Source organism: Lampris incognitus, chromosome 11 (assembly GCF_029633865.1).
Source record: "Lampris incognitus isolate fLamInc1 chromosome 11, fLamInc1.hap2, whole genome shotgun sequence".
Taxonomy (NCBI): Eukaryota; Metazoa; Chordata; class Actinopteri; order Lampriformes; family Lampridae; genus Lampris; species Lampris incognitus.
Window position 1 is genome coordinate 10,772,135 of NC_079221.1, and position 24,423 is coordinate 10,796,557.

General features: G+C 43.9%; 1 protein-coding gene across 1 annotated transcript; it reads right to left on the reverse strand.

Moving 5' to 3' along the window:
* Positions 1-1,603: 1,603 nt before the first annotated feature.
* LOC130121030 (growth hormone-regulated TBC protein 1-A-like) lies at positions 1,604-18,823 on the reverse strand. The gene is made up of 8 exons (XM_056289866.1): positions 18,762-18,823; positions 8,084-8,229; positions 6,184-6,342; positions 4,459-4,583; positions 3,433-3,529; positions 3,163-3,335; positions 2,837-3,022; positions 1,604-1,832 (listed from the first exon to the last, which is right to left on the reverse strand). The coding sequence occupies exons 1-8, from the start codon at positions 18,821-18,823 to the stop codon at positions 1,731-1,733; spliced, it is 1,050 nt and encodes a 349-aa protein (XP_056145841.1). The 3' UTR covers positions 1,604-1,730.
* Positions 18,824-24,423: the final 5,600 nt, after the last annotated feature.

The following is a 24,423-nucleotide window of genomic DNA, read 5'->3' on the forward strand; positions in this document are numbered from 1 at the left end:
TCGCTGAGGTCCCTGTTTGGGGGGGGGGGGGTCGGGGGAATAGTGTGATCCTCCTACACGCTATGTCCCCCCCTGGTGAAACTCCTCACTGGCAGGTGAAAAGAAGTGGCTGGTGACTCCACATGTATCGGAGGAGGCATGTGGTAGTCTGCAGCCCTCCCCGGATCGGCAGAGGGGTGGAGCAGTGACCGGGACGGCTCAGAAGAGTAGGGGGGGGGGCTTCAAGGCTACTCATGATGGTGAGCAGTGCTCTGATCCGGCCCTCCTGAAGGTATCTGACCTCTGATGTTTGGAACAGGAGTTAGTTTGAAGTTTGCAACACACCTTAAAGTGGGAGGTTGGTTCGAGTAATAACGTTCTTGAACTGAAACACTTTTTTTTTGTTTTTTTATTCAGTGTTTGAAATGTCTTCAGGTATCTGAATAAAATACAAATCATCAGTTCATCCATAATGGTTGAGTCTGCATATTTTAACCAGGCAAATTTGAAAATGGTCAGTGGTCAAACTTCACCTTTGGGTTGGCCTGAATCGTTTCATGGGTAGGGAGTTGATGCTATTTGAGTCTGGGGTTGCAGTAGTGGAAACTAATGCACAAATTTAGGTTTTAAATTACTATACCATTCTTCAGGTAATGGTTCCCATTCTTTTTTTTACAAGCGCAGGCATGCACTCTTGTGCACTTGTACATAGTTGTAGCTGTTCTCTACCCTTGTGGAACAATACTTTATTTATCCACTAAGACCCCACACATAGTTATAGTAATACTTTTCATGTGTTGTAATCTCTTGGCTCAGAAAAGTTTTCTGACTTGTGTATGGGGTCACTAACAAATTTGAAGCCAACTGTGACTCGTGACAAAAAGTGCAATACAATCACAAACTACAGAGAAAGTTCAGGAGGTTACTTGAGTGCTCAGTAATCCAGGTAAGAAAAACAAAGAAGGTTGAATCGGTACATCTGGATACACGTTTATTGACAGATAGGTTTCATCATCTATGTGACCTCTTCAGTCTAAACTGACTGCAGGTATCCCCACCCTTATAAAGGATACAGCTGCATAACGACCAAAACCAAGGACCAGTTTCATATGCATATGTGGGTGTGACCATTAACTAGAGTTAAATGGCCATGTGTACTGTTCACAGAGGATTTGATAATGTTTGCAATCACAGCATTGTAAGATGGCAACTGATGTACTTTTAGCCCCCCCAACCCAACCCAACCACCCGGTTCGTTCCCTCTTAACGCAGATAGCCTCTTTGACTCCCCGTTCAAACCAGCCTTCCTCCCTATCAAAGATGTGCACATCCTCATCCTTGACAGAGTGGCCACTGGCCTGTAGACGGGTGTAGACTGGTCGCTGGTTTCGGTCGTTATGCAACGGTATTGTTGATAAGGGTGGGGGATACCTGCCGTCAGTTTGTACTGAAGATGTCACATAGTTGAGTGGTGAAACGTATCTGTCACTAAACGTCGTATCCAGATGAACTGATTCGCCCTTGTTTGATCAGTAGGTCACTGTGAAGAGGTGCTTCTGGACAGCTCTGAAATAAAACTGGTAGGATGCGATATGAAACACAACGAACGTGTATAAGCGGCTGTTAGTGTGTACTTTGGGCTGTGGCAGGGTTTCGTGTTGCCATCGGTACGGTACTCTCTCATTATGACGGATGGTCCGTACTTGTACAAGTCTATGACAGCATAGTAGTATTACAGCAAATACTGGACCTCAGGGTCGGCCAGGCTCCTCTGCCGTGATGCGTTGTCTGCACGCCTCTCTCAGTTTACCGATAGTTGCCATGGACAGACTTCCGGGTTCCGTAAATATTTTCTGTTAATAAAAAAAAAACAAGTTTGTGTAAGTTTTGAGATTGTCGTCACACAAAGGAGGGTTCAACAATCACAGCTGTGGGAGGTAACTTTCTTTTTTAACTCCATTTTGTAATAATTTGGTGAAATGTTCACGCTATACCGACAGGTGGCCATCAGATAAATGTCCCTCTGGCCGCTGCTGGAGCTGTATTTTGATTCGCTAACAAGCCAATGAAACAACCAATCACCGCTAAGGAGCGTCCCTAACGCAATGTCAATCATGTCGCGCGCGTGCGCAGGACAGCGCGGCACTTTGGAAATAGCGATCTTAATAAACACGTCACACGTTAGAAAAGCAATCCCTCACAATAACGATGATGGAGGAAATAAGATTAAAAAAATAGAGATAAAAAAACACTTTTTATACGCATACGAATTTTGACAGCGCAAACCCGGGCACACGCCTAAAGCTGGGCCGGAGGGAGGGGCTTACGGGACGGAAAGCGGAAGTAGAGCAGTGTGTGTGTGTGTGCGTGTGTGTGCATGTGTGTGCGTGTGTGTGTGTGTGTGTGTGTGCGTGTGTGTTTTAACACATTTTATTTATAAATTGCAACATTAATCAACATCAATCAATCAAAACCAATATATACAGACATATATGCCAGGGGTTATGAGGTAAATAAAATACAAAACGAAAGAAAAGAATAAAAAAACAAAATAAAATAAAGAGAGGTTCAGCAGTTCAGGCAATTATATAGCTTACACACGTCAGGAGTTTTTAAGGCTTTGGGGTTTGTGGAGTGCTAAATAGTTTGTATGTATTGTTGCACTTCACACACACACTGCATTTTATAATGCAGCACACACAACACAGTGCGTGTGCGCGCGTGCGGGGGGGGGCTATATTTGTTGAATGGTGTTTTGTCACATTTGCCCCCCTCTCCGAAGTTGAGCAGGTTTGATAAAGGAGACCTGTAGGTTTCCAGATTATCATTATTTTCTCTCTTCACCTGGCAGTCTCACCTGCATGAAGGAGTGGCAGTCCAGGGTGAAGGCTCCACGGCTGATCTGCTTGAAACACTCACAGACATCGGACAGAGAGCGGCTCCTCAGGATGACCGGCTGGTGGTGGCAGATCAAAGTTAAAGCCACACGGAAAAGGACCTTGGAGCCCTCGTAGAAAAGACAGTCCCAGAGCCGTAGTACTGTCTGAAAGGCGGGTGTGGTTATACATTTGGCTGTGTGGCAACAATTTATTCGAGCATCGTGGACTTAAGCATCGAAGGTTTAAGCATCATTGTGAGCATTGCCGGCATGATTATCAGACAACACCTCCCCCTTCTCCTCACCTCTACGGGGAGTATGTCAATGTAGAGGCAGATAAACCAGCGTGAAACCACCAGGGTCCAAATGCCGGGGTACTGGTCCATGAGCTGGCCCACCGCAGGCGCTTTGGCCCTCACCAGCTCGCTGAGAACCTCCTGGTCGGTCTTCAGCCCCAACATGGCTGGGCTGTAGTAGTCTACCACATCCAGCAATCACACGAGTTCAACCTTGTGTTTGTAAGAGTGCATGAGCTGGTGAGAATATGCAGGAAATGAAAGCGACGCAATGCCTACCTGAGAGTATTCTGCCCAGCAAGGCGTCCATCAGCCAGAAGGCTTTCTCTTCATCCTTTGTGATGATCACAAGATAACCAGCGATGAAGTTCATGCCCTTAGAGAGAGATCAGAGAGTGACGCAGGTGACCTGTCTGGATGACCTGCACCTGCGTCACCTGTCAGTGGCTGCTGGTGTGCAGAAGGCTGTGTGTGTGTCTAAGGAAATAGGGAATGGATGTGTGCACAAACAGTGCTATGCGTAATTTTTCCACAAGCTCAAAAGTGTCTGGCAAAGAGGTGTAATGGTAGTTTAGTGGCTATCGCTGTAGCCTCATTAACAGCAGGATCCTGGGTTTGATCCCAGCTCTTCTGTGTGGTGTTTTCAGTGCTTTATATTTTAAGTCTCCTTCGGAAACTTCAACATTTTTTCCCTGTGACACAAATTGCCTGCATGTGTGAGTGATTGTGTGTGCGGGTTCTGCAATGGAAGAGAAGAGACATCCTTGTCCAGCATGTCTCTCTGCTTTCTATCCAATGCATTATGGGATAGATCCCATGTCCTTGCAACCCTCGAATTGTGTAAGGCAGGTATAGATGATGGGTGTCTGACATACGCTACAGAATTACAGACACACAAACAGGGACATGATTTCATGGGCGTACTATCTTTACACCTAAACCATATTTTTCAGAAAGGGGGGAGGGCTTAACTGAAGATACGGCAAGGGCAACTGTCTGACCAGTGTACTAATGTGAAGTTAGAAACGTCTTGTCCAATCTATAATCTTACACAAAGTCATACAACTGATTTGTTTTTGCTTTCAGTCTGTCTCATTTGGTCCGTATGAGGTTTGATTAGTGAAAAAACATTTAAGCTTCAGTAGCTGGAAGACTTATCAGAGCCGGGGATAAACCAAATGTGCCGGCAGCTTGCTGAATGGGACGCAGATGGTCTGGTAAGTATGAAAAGAACCCAGCTTGCCCCATTCTTCTGACAGAAAGAGGTTTTGTTGAATGCAGAGGGGTCCGGCATGTGTTCATTACCTGACAATACCCCACCGCCTTATTGTGGTGTCCGTAGGCCAGCAGCACGTTGTACAGAGGCTTCTGTAAGCATGGCTCTGTGGTGTCCTTAAACAGCACGTTGTCAGGGAAGGTCCTGTGCATGTCTGCCAAGAAAGACGGAGGAACCTTTTCAGATGCAAAGCAACTCACAGACCTGCAAAGACATTTGTTCACTCGCTCTCTCACTCACTCATTCACTTATTCACTCGCTCAGCCACTCACTTGTCCACTCACTCACTTATTCACTTGCTCAGCCACTCACTTGTCCACTCACTCGCATATTCACTCACTCACTCACTTGTCCACTTATTCACTTACTTGCTCATTCACTCACTCACTCACTTATTCATTTATTCTTTCACTCATTTATTCACTTAAATCAGTCACTCATTCTTTTTTACTTATTCACTCATTCATTTATTCCGCTCACTCATTCCTTTATTAGTGTATCCAGTCACTCACTTATCCACCTATTAGATCCCTCACTCATTCCTTTATTAGTGTATCCAGTCACTCACTTATCCACCTATTAGATCCCTCACTCATTCCTTTATTAGTGTATCCAGTCACTCACTTATCCACCTATTAGATCCCTCCCTCATTCTGTTGTTCACCTATTCATTTACTTATTCACTCACTCACGCCGGAGTAGTCCGTTTCTAAAACAGATCAAGCAGGCCTGTAAAGTTAACATGTGTTCAGCGAAGCTCCAGAGGGAAATCCAAAACAAAAATGGGGACAAAACATTTAACAATTTCCAGCACAAAATAAAAATGAACAAGTCTGTGTTTGATTCAGCCTCCTGCGAGTCCCCCCTCGGATGGACCATACCATGTTTCCCTCCGACTACAAGCTGCTTACAACTCTGATGAACACATACAGGTCCGCTACTGTTTGCCAGATCTGGGCCAGAACCGAGCCATAGCAATGCCGCATGTGCCAAATATTTACCAAAGGTGGCCCCTATTTGTTTTGTGATACTTGGGCCATACTCTCCATTTACCACACGGGGCCACTTCAGGGTCACATCCAGATCACATGTTGCTGAGAGCACCACATCTTTGCCAAAAAAGGCCCACGTTTGATTTGGCATATTTGGGCCATATTTGCTGTTACACATGTGGGCCACTTCAGGCTCACATCCATTTTGTCAGGGCCAGAAGAAGGCCGCCAGTGCCGCGTCACTGCCTGAAGTGGCCCACATCCGCAGTAGTGCCATGACACCGCGTGTCCTTGTTGTGGGGACGTTTGAATCCAAGAGATCCATTCAAAACACGAGTACAAACAGAAAACTCAGCAAACGTGTCGTCCCCTAGGAATAACGCAGCGCCCCCCCCCCCCCCGCCCCTTCACTGAGATAACAGCCGGGGAGGATGTGCAACAAACATTATGCAAATTAGCAAGAAGTGCAAGCGAGCAGAGTTTAATGATAACAGCAGTGGAATGTGTTAAAAACATGCACATGTGCAGGAACAAAAGTGGCGCTTACATAATGCTCACATGGAGGGAAATACGTGTGTGTGTGTGTACTAAATTCTTCTGAGACGGTCGCTGTAATGGCGAGAAAGCTGTGCTTGTTTGTTTGGGTTTTTTTTTTAGCTTGGGATCTAGTCAGCTTTATGTGGCCCTTCCTCCATTCCAAGTGAACTGAAGAGTGGCTGCAGTAGAGAAAGCCGAGGCCAGCGGGGGGGGGGGGGGGCTGACCTGTGTGAATGGTCCGCTCCAGCGTGGCGTCATGCTGCACGGCCAGCAGCGACTGGTAGTAACCTGGGTTCCTCTCCAGGTGCTCCTGGGCGCCGCTGGTGGCCAGCCAGACCCTGGCTCGATGCTCACCGGGTACGCCTTTACGCACGTACCGCTTCACTTGCACAACACATTTTAGCATGACATCAGATAGGCACCAAAAACTCCCCCTTCCTGTCTGTCTGTCTGTCTGTCTGTCTGTCTGTCTGTCTGTCTGTCTGTCTGTCTGTCTCTCCCTTGTGTGTGTGTGTGTGTGTGTGTGTAGAGGTGGAAACAAACGAATTACAGCTACTCTTGTTAAAGTACTAGAGTACATTGTTCCCCTCAACGGTACTTTTTTGTGTACAGTAAAATCATAGTGATTTTAATTTGAGTTGATGTATAATAAAGTATTCTACTTTGCTATTTCCATTTTCATAATTAACGAAAAGGGCAAAGAGGGGGTAACTTAAATACAGAGGAAAAAAGTGGGATCTATTAGAAAGTGATTATTAATGGCTAAATAAGGAATTTGTTTGAGGAAGTTTCGGGGGGGGGTTTTCCCCCTTTTTCTCGCCAATTGTACTTGGTCAGTCGGGGCGCCTGTTCAGCAACCGGGGTGGCTTGGAAGAGTGGGGTAATTGCACAGGTACAACTGGGGAGAAAGAGGGGGGGGAATCCCCCCTCCCCCCCAAAAAAACAAAACAATGAATAAGTCCCCCTTACATCATAGGAACACTCTCTGGGCTTTTCGCTGTGCAAAGTCTTGACACTTCACCCGCTAGCCAGCTCTTCTGTGTGGCTTTTGCTACCCAGTAGTGCACATGTGCATAATTACACGTGGGCACACTTTGTACACTTTTGAACATACCATATACCGTAGACTCAGTGCTCAAGTCGGGATCTTTGATACGATAGTGGTGAGATAAAGAGGGGGGTCCATGCATGCAGGCCCTATGCAGCTGCATTACCCGCATGTATGGTCTCTCTCCAACATACTGTATACGATATATTTTAATCCTCAACCTGTCAATGTTTTGTGTGTTATTCCAAGAGTCTCCCCAGCCCCTTTTCGCCCCAACTGTAGCCGGCCAATTACCCCACTCTTCCGAGCCGTCCCGGTCGCTGCTCTATCCCCTCTGCTGATCCAGGGAGGGCTGCAGACTACCACGTGCCTCCTCCCATACATGCGGAGTCGCCAGCCACTTCTTTTCACCTGACAGTGAGGAGTTTCACCAGGGGGACGTAGCACGTGGGAGGATCACGCTATTCCCCCCAGTTCCCCCTCCCCCCTGAACAGGCGCCCCGACCGACCAGAGGAGGCGCTGGTGCAGCCACCAGCACACACACCCACATCCGGCTTCCCACCTGCAGACATGGCCAATTGTGTCTGTAGGGACGCCCGACCAAGCCGGAGGTAACAGGGGGATTCGAACCGCCAATCCCCGTGTTGGTAGGCAGTGGGGTAGACTGCCACACCACCCGGGCAGCCACTACTCCAACAGTCTTGAGTGTTTGCAGGCAATTTCCACGACAGTTCATCCAGTGTGTTTGTCCAGGTTAGGGCTATGTTATCTAAAGAACGTTTCCTTTTCTTTTTTTTTTGGTTATAGACATGAAAAGAACAAAAGTACCTCACAAAGTTATTACTCAAGGACGTTTTCACTAAGAAACCCATTTTACTCTTATTTGAGTTATTTTCTTCATTAACAATGTTACTTGTACTCCAGTAAATTATCACTAAAGTAGCAGTACTTTTACTTTAATAGGGATATTCAGTACTCTTTCTAGCTTTGTGTGTGTGTGTGTGTGTGTGTGTGTGTGTGTGTGTGTGTGTGTGTGTGTGTGTGCGTGCGTGCGTGTGTGTGTGTGTGTTTCTAACCTTTCAAGTTCTTTTCCACATGAGTTTGCCCATGTAGGAGTTTGGACCATCTCATGGACCTTCTGTTGAGGACGGCTGCATACTCATCCATCATCTCCTCGTAGTTTTCAAAATCATGAGGTCTCTCAAATCCATATGGGTCAATTCTGTCAGTAAAAGGCCACATGGAGCTTAAAGCTACAATCCTTAACCCAAATGTAAACTAACCGGTTGCTCTGCTACCAAAACACAAAACACAGGATTGGAAGCTGCTGTCACTCCCAAATTGATTGACAGGTCTGTTAATATGAGGACTAACGCTAAACAATGATTAAATATGTGTTTCTAATGCTTTCTCATAATGTTAAAGGTTTCTTTCCATCAAAGAAGGTTGAATCAGTTCATCTGGACACAACGTTTATTGACAGACATGTTTCATCACTCATGTAAGTGACCTCTTCAGTCTAAACTGACTGCAGGCACCCTTATAAACAACACAGTTGCATAACGACCGAAACCAACGACCAGTTTCATGCACAAATATGGGCGCGACCATTAACTAGAGTTACAATGGCCATGTGTACGATTCACAAAGGGTTGGGGAATCGGTTCAGGGAAACTCATTCCCTCTTAACATAGATTAGTCCATGGGCCAGACCGGATATTGGTACCATCTGGGTGGGCAGATTCTAGTTGTGATTTTTGTATACCTATACATCCCCAGTTTATGTTTTGATATGATAGACCTCTCAGACTGGTAGCTCTTTCGTGGTTATCACCTCATTTTGGCCAAAGTCATCCCTCTTATTTTAGGCCTGAAATCACATCTAACAATGAAATTGTATGGGTATAGTATACATTTCCTGAATCCTTGGAGTGCTGTGGGTAATCTTCTGTCTTTTGTGTCTCTGATGTTCCCTGATACCACAGGGCTTAAATAAATTGTATAGTTTAGGAGAAAATTGTACAAAAATGTGTGTTTTTGATGGTTTGAAGAGCTGTAGTGACCTATATGTTTATCAGACGGCTTCACCAGTGGGCTTGAATGAAAGCTTAGAAAACACCCTTTAAAATGATACCAAACACAATCTTATAAAACATTGAAAAGTGTCTTGACCATGAGCCTAAACCAGGATATGCACCAGCGGCAAACATGCAGCTTACTTTAGGGGGTGGTTTACTTCATGAGGTGAGAACCATTAAAAAGCTACCAGTCTGGGAGGTCTATCATATCAAAACCTAAACTAGGGATGTATGGGGATAACAAAAAAAATCACAACTAGAATTTGCCCACCAAGATGGTACCGGTATGTCATATTTTGGGTCTTGGCCCATGGACTAGATGGCCTCTTCGACTCCCCGTTCGACCCAGAGTTCCTCCCTATCAAGGATTTGCGCGGGGGGAGGGGAAAAGAAGATGGCGGCGTAGAGGGCGGACGCAGTGAAACCAGCTCCTATTCTAATTCCTTTATTTGAGCCCCTTTCCGTGCAACGCAAGTACCGAAACAACGTCTGCCGCCTTTCATCGCAACTCAACACCATTAGATTGGATATGTCCCCGAAAAAAAGCTGAAGCAGCGACAAAGGAAGAAAGACAAACACCCCGTGGATGGCTAGCGTTAGTGTAACCGGTTATTTTCTTGCCCCGTGCGGGATTCGATACGGGATGTACTGCACCACAAGGCGACATCGCTAACCGCTCGGCTAAAGGGTCAGATTCGTTAGCTAGGGACTAACGTGTCTTATTAGTAGTTTACACTAGCATTAGCCCGACCAAAGCTAATGCCGAAGCCCCATCGACGTGGTTTCTTGAGGAAATGGACAAAGCGATTAACAAAATTCAGACCTTGTTGGACCACAAGTTGTATGTTATATCGGAGTCGGTGGAAACACTTATCAGCGATAGTCGCGCCCAGGGGCAACGTGTTGAAGAGATCAAAGACAAGCAGGAGCTACACCGGAAGTCTCAACTTCGTACACCAAGACCTCGATGACTACAAAAAAAAAAAGACAGATGGAGAAATTAACGAGCTAAAGAAATGCTCGATGATTTGGAAAACAGGGCAAGAAGGCAAAATTTAAGGCTGGTTGGCTTTCCAGAAGGAGTTGAGGGGGAAAACGCAGTCGTCTTCCTACAAGAATGGCTCCGGAAAATACTAGGCCTAGAGACCGGGGACTCAATTGAGATAGAGCGGGCTCACCGCCCACTCCAGCGGCGTCCCGATGGAGGCGGCCTACCTCGGGCCCTAGTGATCCGTCTGCTTCGCTTTACAGACGTGACGAAAATACCTTATGATATTCAGAGATATGTCCACTGTTCTCTACAAAAAAAGGAAGGCCTTCACACGGATGAAGAAAAAACTGCACAAGAACATTTCCTTCAGACTACTTCATTCCACTGACCTGGTCATAGATCTACCGGAGGGCAGACGCACCTTTTCCTCTCCGGTGCCGGCAGAGCATTACTTGGGGAGACGCCATCTGGAAGTGCTGGCTTGATACCATGATTGTCACTGACTCCTTGTGATCAGGAAAATGACCGTTCACATACACTCACTGGCCACTTTATTAGGTACACCTTGCTAGTACCGGGTTGGACCCCCTTTTGCCTTCAGAGCTGCCTTAATCCTTCGTGACATAGATTCAACAGGTACTGGAAACATTCCTCAGAGAGTTTGGTCCATATTGACATGATAGCATCACGCAGTTGCGGAAAATTGTCGGCTGCACATCCATGATGCGAGTCTCCCGGTCCACCACATCCCAAAGGTGCTCTATTGGATTGAGATCTGGTGACTGTGGAGGCCATTTGAGTACAGTGAACTCATTGTCATGCTCAAGAAACCAGTCTGAGATGATTCGAGCTTTATGACGTGGCACGTTGTCCTGCTGGAATTAGCCATCAGAAGATGGGAACACTGTGGTCATAAATGGATGGACATGGTCAGCAACAATACTCAGGTAGGCTGTGGCGTTGACACGATGCTCAGTTGGTACTAAGGGGCCCTAAGTGTGCCAAGAAAATATCCCCCACACCATTACACCACCACCACCAGCCTGAACCGTTGATACAAGGCAGGATGGATCCATGCTTTCATGTTGTTGACGCCAAATTCTGACCCTACCATCCGAATGTCACAGCAGAAATCGAGACTCATCAGACCAGGCAACGTTTTTCCAATCTTCTATTGTCCAATTTTGGTGAGCCTGTGCGAATTGTAGCCTCAGTTTCCTGTTCTTAGCTGACAGGAGTGGCACCCGGTGTGGTCTTCTGCTGCTGTAGCCCATCTGCCTCAAGGTTCGACGTGTTGTGCGTTCAGAGATGCTCTTCTGCATACCTTGGTTGTAATGAGTGGTTATTTGAGTTACTGTTGCCTTTCTATCAGCTCGAACCAGTCTGGCCGTTCTCCTCTGACCTCTGGCATCAACAAGGCATTTTCGCCCACAGAACTGCCGCTCACTGGATATTTTCTCTTTTTCGGACCATTCTCTGTAAACCCTAGAGATGGTTGTGCGTGAAAATCCCAGTAGATCAGCAGTTTCTGAAATACTCAGACCAGCCCGTCTGGCACCAACAACCATGCCATGTTCAAAGTCACTTAAATCACCTTTCTTCCCCATTCTGATGCTCGGTTTGAACTGCAGCAGATCGTCTTGACCATGTCTACATGCCTAAATGCATTGAGTTGCTGCCATGTGATTGGCTGATTAGAAATTTGCGTTAACGAGCAGTTGGACAGGTGTGCCTAATAAAGTGGCTGGTGAGTGTATGTCCTTTGGGCATCATGGACGCATTGTAAGTGTTTCTTAATTGGCTGTTCCTTTGTTGTTGCTTGGTTGTTGAGTTATCCCTACTTGGTTAATAAATACTCTGATTTAGTTTAGGCAGCTTGGTTTCACCTGCTAGGGTAGTGTATGTTGTTACTACGCATGACAATGGGAAGAAACAGGCCAGTTTTCGTTCTTATGGGGTGGGTGGGTTTTGAGGGGGAGAGGATGGGTAGCGGACAGGGCAGTTCTTTTATTCGAACTTGACTCACCAATATTCTTGTACTTATTTGTTTTTTTTATTTATTTTCATTCCTTCTTTTTTTACTCAAGCTACCCCTCATGGCACAGCCAAATCATGTTTTCAGTTATGCTACAATTTTAGTTGCTGTGATCTACCAACTGTATCCATAACAACCACATGTGCGCAGCCATAACAGTGTTTAAGATGGAACACTAACGGACTAAACCAAGCGACGTAAAATCCTCTGCTTCCTTAGAAGGCATAAAATTGATGTGGTTTATATACAAGAGTCTCCCCTAAATGGCATAGAGCATTGCAAATTGGGGAGACAATGGCAAGGCCAAATATTTTATCCCTCTTTTACTTCTCTTGCAAGGGGGGGGTATTCTGATAAGAAAGGGGGTTCCCTTCCAAGCAGAACAGGTTGAGAAGGATAGGGAGGGCATATATATTTTAGTCAGGGGGCATATTGGAGATCAACTGATCACTGCTTAACATCTATGGCCCAAACCAAGACGATCCCTAAGTTCTATGTGAATCTCTTCCTTAAAGTATCATGCACCCCCTCAGAGCTTATAATTGGTGGCGATCTCAATCTGGTAATAGACCCCATTATGGACAGGTCCTCCTCCACTCCTAGACGTTTAACTTCAGCAGCTAAAGCCCTTGGAAAAATAACTTTTAGACCCATCTTTAGTCGATATTTGGCGGGAAGGACATAAATCTCAACGTGAATATAGCTTCTACTTGCATATGCACAACATCTACTCTAGGACTGATACCTTCTTTATTCACATCGCAAAAATCCACCTTGTCTCATCCTGTGAATATTTAGCCAACACACTCAGACCATGCGCCCCTTTTGCTTCAGATGGCTATTAAGGACCCCCATACAAACTCCAAACGCTGGAGATTCCCCAACCACGTAGTCAATGACAGGGCCTTCATCAAAATAATTAATGAACACTTGGACTGGTACTTAACGTCAAACAAAAATTCTGCTTCTCCGTCTATCATTTGGGAGGCCCTCAAAGCTTATATAAGAGGTATCATAATTAGTTACTCTTCCTGGCAAAAAAACCCAATATCAATCCAATCTAAACTCTTTAGAGGACATCAAAGAACTTGAAAAGCAACACTTTCAGTCACAATCACAAGCAACTTTAGATCAGTTGATTATCAAAAAGGCGGAATGCAATGCTGTTACTACACGGGAGGTGGAGAACGCGATGGCTTGGTTCAAACAACACTATTATGAACAAGGCAATAAAGCAGGGAAATTATTAGCATGGCAGATAAGAAGGAAGGAAGCGGCTAGATGTATTCCGGCCATTAAGCGGTGTGATGGTTGGGAGTTGGTCCGCAACCCAATGCTCATAAATCAAAGCTTAGACTTCTACAAATCTCTTTACTCCTCGCAGGGTGAGAAGACACAGGATATGTCTGGACAATCTAGATATCCCTAAACTATTAGAAACAATGAAAGGAGATCTCGATCGTGAGATAACCAAACAATAGGTATTAGACGCTATGGCGCAATTGCCCTCGGGTAAAGCTCCAGGGCCTGATTGATTCTAAATAGAGATTTCTTCAAAACATTTGCCAATAAATTAATAGACCCTCTTCTAGACATGTTCAATCATTCCATAGTAAATAACCGGTTACCTGAATCCCTGGAGCAGGCCCTTATTATAGTTTTACCGCAATCAGGGAAGGCCCCTAATCTGTGCAAATCATATAGGCCAATCTCACTTTTGTGTCATCTGAATAAAAATATTAACCAAAATTATAGCCACTCAGTTTGTGAGAGTAATTCCTGCACTCATGAGTACAGACCAGACTGGATTCATACAGAATCATTCCTTAATAGACAACGTAAGGAGATTCCTTAACATACTGCACTGTGCCAAATCCATGGAAAAACTGATCATAGCTATCTCACTAGATGCAGAGAAGGCTTTTGACCATATAGAGTGGCACTTTCTCTTTGCGGTCCTTCGCAGAATGAATTTCGGCCCATATATACTAAGGTTGATACGCATGCTGTATCTTAACCCTTCTGCCAGAATACAGACCAGTGCTGTTATATCGCCACCTTTTCCCCCCTCTCACACGGCACCAGACAGGGTTGCCCCCTCTCCCCCCTACTCGTCGCGCTAGCAATGGAACCTCTTGCTATTGCAGTGAGGTCGCACAACTCTATCCCTGGGGTCATATTGGGGGGTGAGAAACATGTCATCTCTCTGTATGCGGATGAAATAATTTTGTTTCTTTCCGACTTAGCTTCATCCATGCCTGCCCTCACGGATCTCTTGCTTAACTATGGTGTGATTACCAGATATAAGATTAATGCACAAAAAGTGTGGCCATGCCCCTTAGTTCTTTAGCTGAAAAGACCTCTAGGACCAACTTTCACTTTCAGTGGAACACTCACTTCATAACATATTTGAGCTTAAAGATCCCTAACCAATTAGATAAAAATTTCTCCCTAAACCATGACTTGCTACTTAAAAAGGTGGAAAATGACCTGGACAGATGGATGCAGTTGCAGATTTCTTTTCTCAAGCGAGTAAACTGTGAGTAAGATGAACGTCCTACCTAAATTTCTTTACTTTTTTCAGTCCCTCCCCATACCTGTACATAAGAAATTCTTAAAAAATCTACAAAGGATAATATCAACATTCATCTGGAAGAGGAAGTTCCCTAGAGTCAAAATCAAAACCCTTTATAATACCCCCCAGTATTGAGGATTGAAATTCCCTGACTTTCAGCTGTATTATATTATTTTTTTAATCATTTACCTTGTCTAGTGTTGCTGGTCTGAGAGTCACCAAACGAAATTTCGTTGTGTGTACACAATTAAAATAAAGTATCTTATCTTACACAATGACAATAAAGTATCTTATTTTATCTTATCTTATCTTATTTTATCACTGGGCAGCTCAGCTCAGGCCATTATGGCTCTGGCAGACAGATCTAGTTTACCCCCCACCTTGGAAACAAATAGAACAGTGCCATACATCAGCCGTGCCATTGGCCGGCATCCCTTTTATCCAGTCATATCATACTCTTGAAAAATGTTACTGGTAACCCATTTATCAAACACACAGCCAGAATTTGGTTTGACATTCAGACACGTCTTGATAGTGTCTTTGCACTCCACTGTAATACTCCCTTCCACATTAACCCTGATTTATCACATGCACTTAGAGATGGCAGAACCAAGATATGATTCATTTGGGGAATTAAAAAAATTGGGGATCTTTATTAGAATAAAACTGTTATGACCTTTGAACAGCAATGTAGAGCCTTCCACCTCCCTACTACTAATTTCTTCAAATACTTGCAGATTAAACACACTATATCAGCACATGTCAGGGAGGAAACTCCACTTTACTAAAGCCCCTCCCAATCGATGATATTCTACAAGGTATCACACAACCCAAAGGCATCTTATCCTTAACTTATAATAGAATCTTGGCCCTCACAGAGACTAAACCCCTAAACAATAGGATAAAATGGGAGCAAGACCTAAATTATTCTTTTGCAGAAAACGAATGGGAATCGTTTTGTGAGAGGGCACTTACCTTCTCATATAACAGCCGCCATAAACTTTTGCAGTTCAACATTATTCACAGAACCTACTTGACTTATGGCAGACTGGGAGTGCAGAGTAGGAACAGTGTAGTAGCATCACGACATTGTGGGGTTCACCTAGCAACTTTATAGACTTCACATTTCCTTGATAATTACAATAGTTCTCATGCCTGGTGGTGTAACTCACAAGCTCCATGTAACAACTGTACACATAGGCCTTTACTTGTGCCATGCACTATGCATGCCATTACACCCATAGTTAGTTTTTGAGTACTAGACTATGTTTGTTGTTTTGATTGTTTAATTTGTTTGTTTCACCTTATTGCTTACGTCCGCATGGGGGCATGCTGTATATTTGGTGGGGGGAGAGTGTAAGGACCTGTAAAATACGATTAATGCACACTATATAGAAATTTTTTTCAACTGTATGTCCTGTATCTTGTTTCTGCAGTTACTACATTTACCAGGATGCTCTGTAGTGTAGAGATTCCCGCTGTTGAGGTGAAATTTTGTGATGAGCCAATCATTTAACGTGTTTTTATTTGAATTTTGTAAAGAGCCAATCATAATTTGTTAATTCACTGTAGCCGCGAAATCACGGCGAAATCTGGGGGTCTGAGTCGACACGCTGAAGAGAGAGGTTACTTCTTGTGCTGCTCTGTGTCACCGCTGGTTTTGTGGAGACGAAGTATAATGTATATTTGTGAGGTCCACAAGTGTAAAACAGCGTTGGTCATTGGGATCATCCTTCCTCCTTGTGCGTTTTCTTGTTCCGTGATTTTGAGTTTCACAGTGTTTATTTGAGTAATGCTAGTTAGCTAGCTACTGGTGGTACCTAACTGGCTAACTGACTCTACAAGTTGGCACTGCGGGACCCTGACAAGCTTGCTAACCGCTGTGAGCTAGCTGTTTCCCTTCAGAGGGATCTTTTGAGTTCGTGAGGAGGAGCATGTAATGTTTATGGTTTATATGTTGTTGTTTTATTTTATCCATTGAGGGGCGCTCTTGGTTCATTTTATTGTAAATGGTTGTGGGTTGAAAGAAAGAAGAAGAAAAACCCCGAAACTGTAGAATCGTTTTAGATAGTTGCGATTGCCAAGCATGGAAGCTGAATAAGTTAATAAAGGAATTTAAACACTACATTGCTGCCTTGGAATTAGATTCAATAACTTTACAGAGCAGACTGGCGGGCTTGATCGCCTCCTTGGTAGCGGTGCTCATTGGACTTGCTTCGGCTGCTAGCCAGGGGCAGCTGGAGGGTGATGGTTCCCAGGGTGGTACGCGTCCTGATGACTCCTAGTTTGTGCTCCAGTGGATGATGAGAGTCAAAACTTAAGTACGACTCAGTATGTGTTGGTTTACGGTAAACGTCAACAATCAAATGTCCCTATCACTAATTGCAATTTTACAGTCTAAGAAGGCTAACCTGTAATTTTTCACATCCTCACTGTTGAACTTAATGTGGTTGTTCACAGAGTTAATGTGGTTGCGGAAATGTGGTATGTCCTGAGATTTAATTTTAACCCAGGTGTCGCCCACAAATCTGAACCAATGGCTAGGTGGTGCCATCTGTCCCCATTTTACAATACTGTGATTGCAAACATCCCCAAATCCTCTGTGAATAGTACACATGGCCATTGAAACTCTAGTTAATGGTCACCATCATATTTGCATATGAAACTGATCGTTGGTTTCGGTCGTTATGCAACTGTATTTTACTGTATTGTTTATAAGGGTGGGGATACCTGCAGTCAGTTAAGACCGAAGACGGCGGCGCAGTGGTTAGTGCTGTCGCCTCACAGCAAGAAGGTCCTGGGTTCGAGCCCCATGGTAGTCCAACCTTGGGGGTCGTCTCAGGTCGTTCTTTGTGTGTAGTTTGCATGTTCACCTCGTGTCTGTGTGGGTTTCCTCGAGGTGCTCCGGTTTCCTCCCACAGTCCAAAGACATGTAGGTCAGGTGAATCGGCCGTACTAAATTGCCCCTAAGTATGAATGTGTGTGTGTGTGTGTGTGTGTGTGTGTGTGTGTGCGCGCGCGCGCGCGCGCGTATGTCAGTCCTGTGTGATGGCTGGTGGCCTGTCCAGGGTGTCTCCCTCCCTGCCGCCCAATGGCTGCTGGATAGGCTCCAGCATCCCCGCCACCCTGAGAGCAGGATAAGCGGTTCGGATAATGGATGGATGGATAGATGTCACTTAGTTAAGTGATGAAACGTATGTCAGTAAACGTTGTGTCCAGATGAAGTGATTCAACCTTCTTTGATTTTCTTACCTGGATTATTGAGCACACATAAAGATGTTTCTTTACATCGGTGATGTTTGTAACACTGGAGTAAAACAGGCTGATATTTATAGCTATGATAGTTGAGAAAAACATAAAGTGCGTATCTATTACTCAACTCTTCATTTCTGTATGTTAATATACCTCCGGTTTATATGGTCAAATAAATCACGGATTGGGCCTTGAAAGAGCTCATAGATAGCCAATGGTGTTGACCAGAAACTTGGAAACAAGGATTACAATAACAACAGGGTCATTCTCCTCTTTCATCTGTTCTTCCTGTCTCTTTTCCCTGATGATTGGCATGACAATGATTGCAACCAGGCAGACTTTCTGTGGCCTAGAGATCGAATGACGCAGCTGAATCCTTCAGTATCAGATTACTTTTCACAAGGGGACAAGTATAAAGATCATAGAATTCAAGCTGGAGTATGACACGTCTGTTTGTATGACAGCAAAAGCCACATTCAGCTGCGTTGTTTTACCGGATGTTTTGCACAGTTTAAAAGGTATTGTGATAGACTCCAGCATCACCGCAACCCTGAAAGCAGGATAAGCGGTTTGGATAATGGATGGATGTGTGAAAACTGGTGCCGGAGGCGGCGAACTTAGCAAGTGACCCAATGTGAGCCCACAAGTCTAACACTTATAGGAGATATTGTAAACTCTCATCCTGACTAACCTAACTAACCTCCAAATATACTTTTACATAGCAGGTAGCAAGCAATAAAGACCGGTTCTGTAAAAAGCTAGGATTCATAAAGCGAAATTGAACCAGAACATCAAATAGAACATGTTTCAACATTATTCTTACCTTTTGTTCGCGTCGTTGGTTACGAGAGGTTGATCAACACTTTCTTTCACTCGGCTATCCATCGTCCCTGAGAGGCACGGAGGTAGTTTCTTCAGTGGTATTTAAATAATACAGAGGAGGTGGCCGTCTAAGTTTCAAATGTCTCCTCACCTTACTGCGATGTTGGAGACACGCCCAGGTAAGACCCACAGGTACGTTCAATTTCCATAGACACATTGTGGGTTGTTGTGGTGGCTCATCTCTTAGCAAGGTAAAGTCTAAAACCGGTTTAATGTCAAACAAAATATGTATGTTAACAACAGCCATACTCATATCATTAACCATAGACGTGCAGACATTATAGCTATAGCAGCTCGAGCCACTGCCCCTTTGCCCTCATTGGCCTGAAGTGCCCCTCTGGACCAATTTGTTTTATTATTATTATTATTATTATTATTATTATTATTATTATTTTGTTGTTGTTGTTGCTGCTGCTGTTAGTGTTATAATTACTGTTATTAGACCAAAATTAAATCGCCATTGTCATTATAATATGATGATAGGGCAATGACAACAGGAGAGAAGGGCAGCAGGCAGCTGCTAATTGTCACATGAGTGATGTCACACTAGCTGCGTGCGAACCGAGCGAAGGCAGTTGTTGCACTGACAGCAGTGTGCGAAGGGTCAAGGGTGAGTCCTTATCAAACTAAATTAAGGAAATTATTTCTGACAAATACAATTGTTAAAGCGATATATCTGTATATAAATCTCCTACCATGTTAGCTAATAACAAGCTTGTCACGTTTGCTTGACATTAACGTTACACATTACCTCAGCTCAGCATTTCATAACGCTAACGTTAGTTAACATTAACTTAAGTTAAATGTGCGTTCTCTCTCGTTCTTCTCGGTTCAGATAGTTTGACCGCCGAATCATGCTAAATTATGCAATTGTTTTCAGGCAAAGACAGCTAGAGCTGCATCTACTACTACTACTTTCGGCTGCTCCCGTTAGGGGTCGCCACAGCGGATCATCCGTTTCCATTTCTTAAAGCAGCTAGAGCTGCATATTGTAGCGAATTCAGGGGACAACGCAACCACAGGAACTGCCGCGGCCGGGAAGCGAACCCGTGTCGCCCGCACCGCAGGAGGCATCGCTAACCGCTAGACGCACTCGTGCGTGTGAATTAGTGTGTGTGAATTAGTGTGTGTTTAGACATACTGTACTATTTAATGGTATCATGATGTAGTGTGCCAACATCAGGATGGGGGGGGGGGCTTTTTCTTGGCTTGAGACCCTGCCCCTCAAAATGTCTGTGCATGTCCCTGTCATTAACGTTTTAGGTAGTAGTAGTAGTATTCTGTGTAGTGTTTTTACAGTATGTCCATCCTGTTTTTGCAGGTTTCCTCCCACAGTCCATAGACATGCATGTTATTTGATTTGGGGATTATATAAAATAATAAGAATGATAATAACTTTATTTATGTAGCACTTTTCTAAAACAATCTTACAAAGTGCTTTCAAAGAAATAAAACCAGACAAGGCAAAAATAAGAATAAGACCAAATAAGTAAGTATAAACACAAACATTTTAAATAAATAAAAACAAATATCAAACATTTTTAAAAGCTGGGCGCTTGGGTAGCGTAGCAGTCTATTTCATTGCTTATCAACATGGGGACTGCCGGTTCGAATCCCCATGTTACCTCCAGCTTGGTCGGGCGTCCCTACAGATACAAATGGCCTGTCTGCGGGTGGGAAGCCGGATGTGGGTATGTGTCCTGGTCGCTGCACTAGCGCCTCCTCTGGTCACTCGGGGCGCCTGTTCAGGTGGAAGGGGAAATAGCGTGATCCCCCCCATGCGCTACTCTCCCTGGTTAAACTCCTTACTGTCAGGTGAAAAGAAGCAGCTGGTGACTCAACATGTGTTGGAGGAAGCATGTGGTAGTCTGCAGCCCTCTCCGGAACGGCAGAGGGGGTGGAGCAGCGACCGGGACGGCTCGGAAGAGTGGGGTAATTGGCCGGGTACAATTGAGGAGAAAGGGAGGGGGGGTCCGAAAAAAAATGTAAAAGCTTTCCTGAAAAGAAAAGTTTTAAGATGAGATTTAAAAGACGCTAGAGACTTGGTTTGTCTTAGTTCAATAGTAAGAGAGTTTCGTAGTGTGGGGGCTCTAACAACAAAAGCCCAATCACCGTTTGTAACGAACCGAGACCTGGGAATAACTAGCAGGGCTCTATCTGCAGATCTTAATGGTCGAGAAGTTATGTACCAAGTCAATAAATCAGAAATGTACATAGGAGCAAGACCATTTAAAGCCTTAGAAGTGAGCTATAAATTTTTTGAATCAATTCCAAATATAACAGGGAGCCAGTGTAGGGAGGCAAGTACAGGAGTGATATGGTCATGCGTCTTTGTCCTGGTAATGAGCTGACCAGCAGCGTTTTGTACCAACTGTAGACGGTGGAGGGAGCCCTTGCTAGTACCAAAATAAAGTGCATTACAATTGTCAAGCCAAGAATAGATAAAAGCATGTACAACTTTTTGCAGATCAGCAATTGATAAAAATTACCTAATTTTGGCGATTAACTTGAGCTGGAGAAAGCATGACTGAACAACACGTCTGATTTGATTATCAAAACTGAGGTTAGCATCAAATATTACCCCAAGATTCCTAGCAGCCTGCTTAAGACTACCTGACAGACCACCAAGATTAGTACCAAAAGGGCTGATGGAATTTGGGGGACCGAACAGAATGACATCAGACTTATGATTAAATTTAAAAACATTTTTAGACATCCAGGATTTAATGTCAGAGACAAGTTTTGAGATTTTCCTGGGTACTAGGATCTGTGGGTTTTAGTGGCATGTATAACTGAGTGACATCAGCATAAAAATGGTAAAACACTTAGTGATTGTGAATGACCTGGCCAAGGGGCAGCATGTTTAAAGATAACAGAAGGGGGCCAAGAACTGAGTGCTCTCAAACCACACTGAAAACTTATAAATACTATTAGTGTTCATAAAAGATGCCAACTGAGTTGAAATTACTCTCTCCAGAACCCTAGATAAAAAAAGAGACAATTTGGAGATTGGCCTGTAGTTACTTAAGGACAGGGGATCTAAATTAGGTTTCTTCGGCAATGGGTGCACAAAGGCATGCTTAAAACTGCCTGGAAAAGAACAAGAGGCCAGAGAATCATTAAGAATTTGCAGAATAATTGGGGCTAACAGTTGAAAATACCTCCTTGAGCAGCTTAGTGGGAGTGATGTCTAAGATGCAGGAGGAGGAGTTCATATTGGAGACTGTACTCTCTAACACTGATACTGTAATTGGTTGAAATTGGGTAAAAGAGGCAGAATTAACATGGGGAATGGAACGAATGCAAGGGCTAGGCTTGATTTGGGACTGGATATTCTCCGCTTTATTTACAAAATGAGTGAGAAATGTTTCAGACAACTCAACATCTGGTTTAAAAAAGGAAGTGGAGGGACCATTAATAACAGAATCAGTTACTCTAAAGTGAACTTTAGGATTGTGGTTATTTCTAGATATCAGTTCAGAGAAGTATGCTGATCTCGCATCCTTGACTGCCTTCTGGTAAATTAACATTTGTTTTGTTTTGTTTTTTTGAAAATATATTTATTGGCATTTACAATTTTAATATATACAAGTCACATATTGAATAATTTAACACCGTAAACCCCTCACCTTCCCCCACCTACCTCCCGACATTCCAAAATCCTCAAGGAGAAATACAGATTAAAGAAATAATGACATTACATACAACTAAATCGAAGAAAGAAAAAAAAAGTTCAAGAAAAATAATCAGCATGGTTCTCGGCTTACGATCAGTAGTAGTTGGGCCATTCTTTACTCGAGTCAAGTTTGTTATACTGGTTAAAGTGTCAAAACTAAGTCTGAAAAGGCATCCAGACTTTCTTGAACTTGTCCCTGTTACCCCTGAAGGTAAATTTTATCTTTTCCAACTTCAGATGAAACATATTATCCCTGATCCAGCTGACATGGGATGGGTGTCTTGAGCTCTTCCAATTTAAGAGTATTAAGTGCCAAGCGAGTAATGTAGTAAAGGCCACCAATTTATACATGTTAGATGGCCAGTCACATTCTTCCGGTCTCACACCAAGTATGGCAATTAAAGGATGCGGATCAATAGTTGTACTGAAAATTTCGCTTAAGGATTTAAATATTACTGACAAAAATGTATGTAGATCAGAGCATGTCCAAAACATATGCAACAAGGTAGCTGGTGCACGTTTACATCTGTCACAAGTGGGGTTGATACTGGGGTAAATTTTGGCCAATTTAGCTTTGGTAAGGGGACACGGTGAACAGTCTTAAACTGAATAAGCCTAAATCTACTGCATGAAGAGGAAGAGTGTACCTGAGCCAAAACTGCATCCCACAGATCACCAGGGAGAGGAGTACCAAGATCCTGCTCCCAGAGGTTTCTAAGGCTAACCAATGGCTGAGGATTTATAGTGGCTAGTTTATTATAGATCCCTGTGATGGTGCCCTTGAGACTAGACTCTGCGGCTAAACGTGTATCTGTTGATGTTGGTGGAGATATCCCAGGGAAAGGACGGAAACCCTTCTGAACAAAATCCCTAATCTGTAAATAGCAGTAGAAGTGGGAGTGGGGTAGGCAACAATGTTCTATCAATTGATTGAATGAAGCAAATATGCCATCAAAGTATAAATCCGTTATAAATCGAATTCCATTCCCATGCCATGCTCGAATCGCCATATCTAACTTATTAGGGGTAAAGAGGTGGTTTGACATAATGGGTGTCATTAAGGATGCTTTTTGCAGACCAAATGTTTTCCTAACTTGAGTCCATATTCTGATTATATGAGATGTAACTGGATTTTTGTGTGGTGTGTCAATTACCATTGGTAATGGGGAAGTGACTAAGGAATGAATAGAAAGGTCCTGTGATTCTATCTTCACCCACTCAGGTGTGTGCTCAAGCGAGCTGCTTTGAACATGCATGACAACCTTCTGGATATTATTAGCCCAGTAGTAGTAAAGAAGATTGGGCATAGCCATCCCTCCCAGTGCTTTGGGACGTTGTAGGAAGTCCTTACGTATCCAGGTCTGTCTGCCATCCTTGATAAAGTTAAGAGAACATCCCTTCAAGAAAGCTAAACCTTTTCGAAATGAACATAGGAATGTTCTGAAAAAGATACAGGAATTTAGGGGCAAAATTTATTTTAAGCAAGCTAATGCACCCAGCCATTGATAATGGTAATGTACGCCAGCGCTCCATATCTTGTTTGCATTTGTCAATTAAAGGGGAGAAGTTTAGTTTGTGTAAAAGCTGAAAGGAGCGAGGAATCACAATCCCCAAATATTTGAAATTTGAGGTCACTCTCCTGAAGGGGAACATAGAGGCAGGGATACAAAGGGCAGCAGGGTTCAGTGGGAAGACTTCACTTTTTTGCAGGTTCAACTTGTATCTGGAGAGATTCCCAAATTGTTCCAGCCTAGATAGAATAGAGGGAAGAGACAGTGCTGGTCCGGTGATATATAAGAGAAGGTCATCAGCGTACAATGACACCCTGTGTACCCTACCACCTCGGGTTAGCCCTTCAAAGGACCCACACTGTCGTAAGGAAGCTGCAAGTGGCTCGATCACTAAATCAAAAAGCAATGGGGAGAGT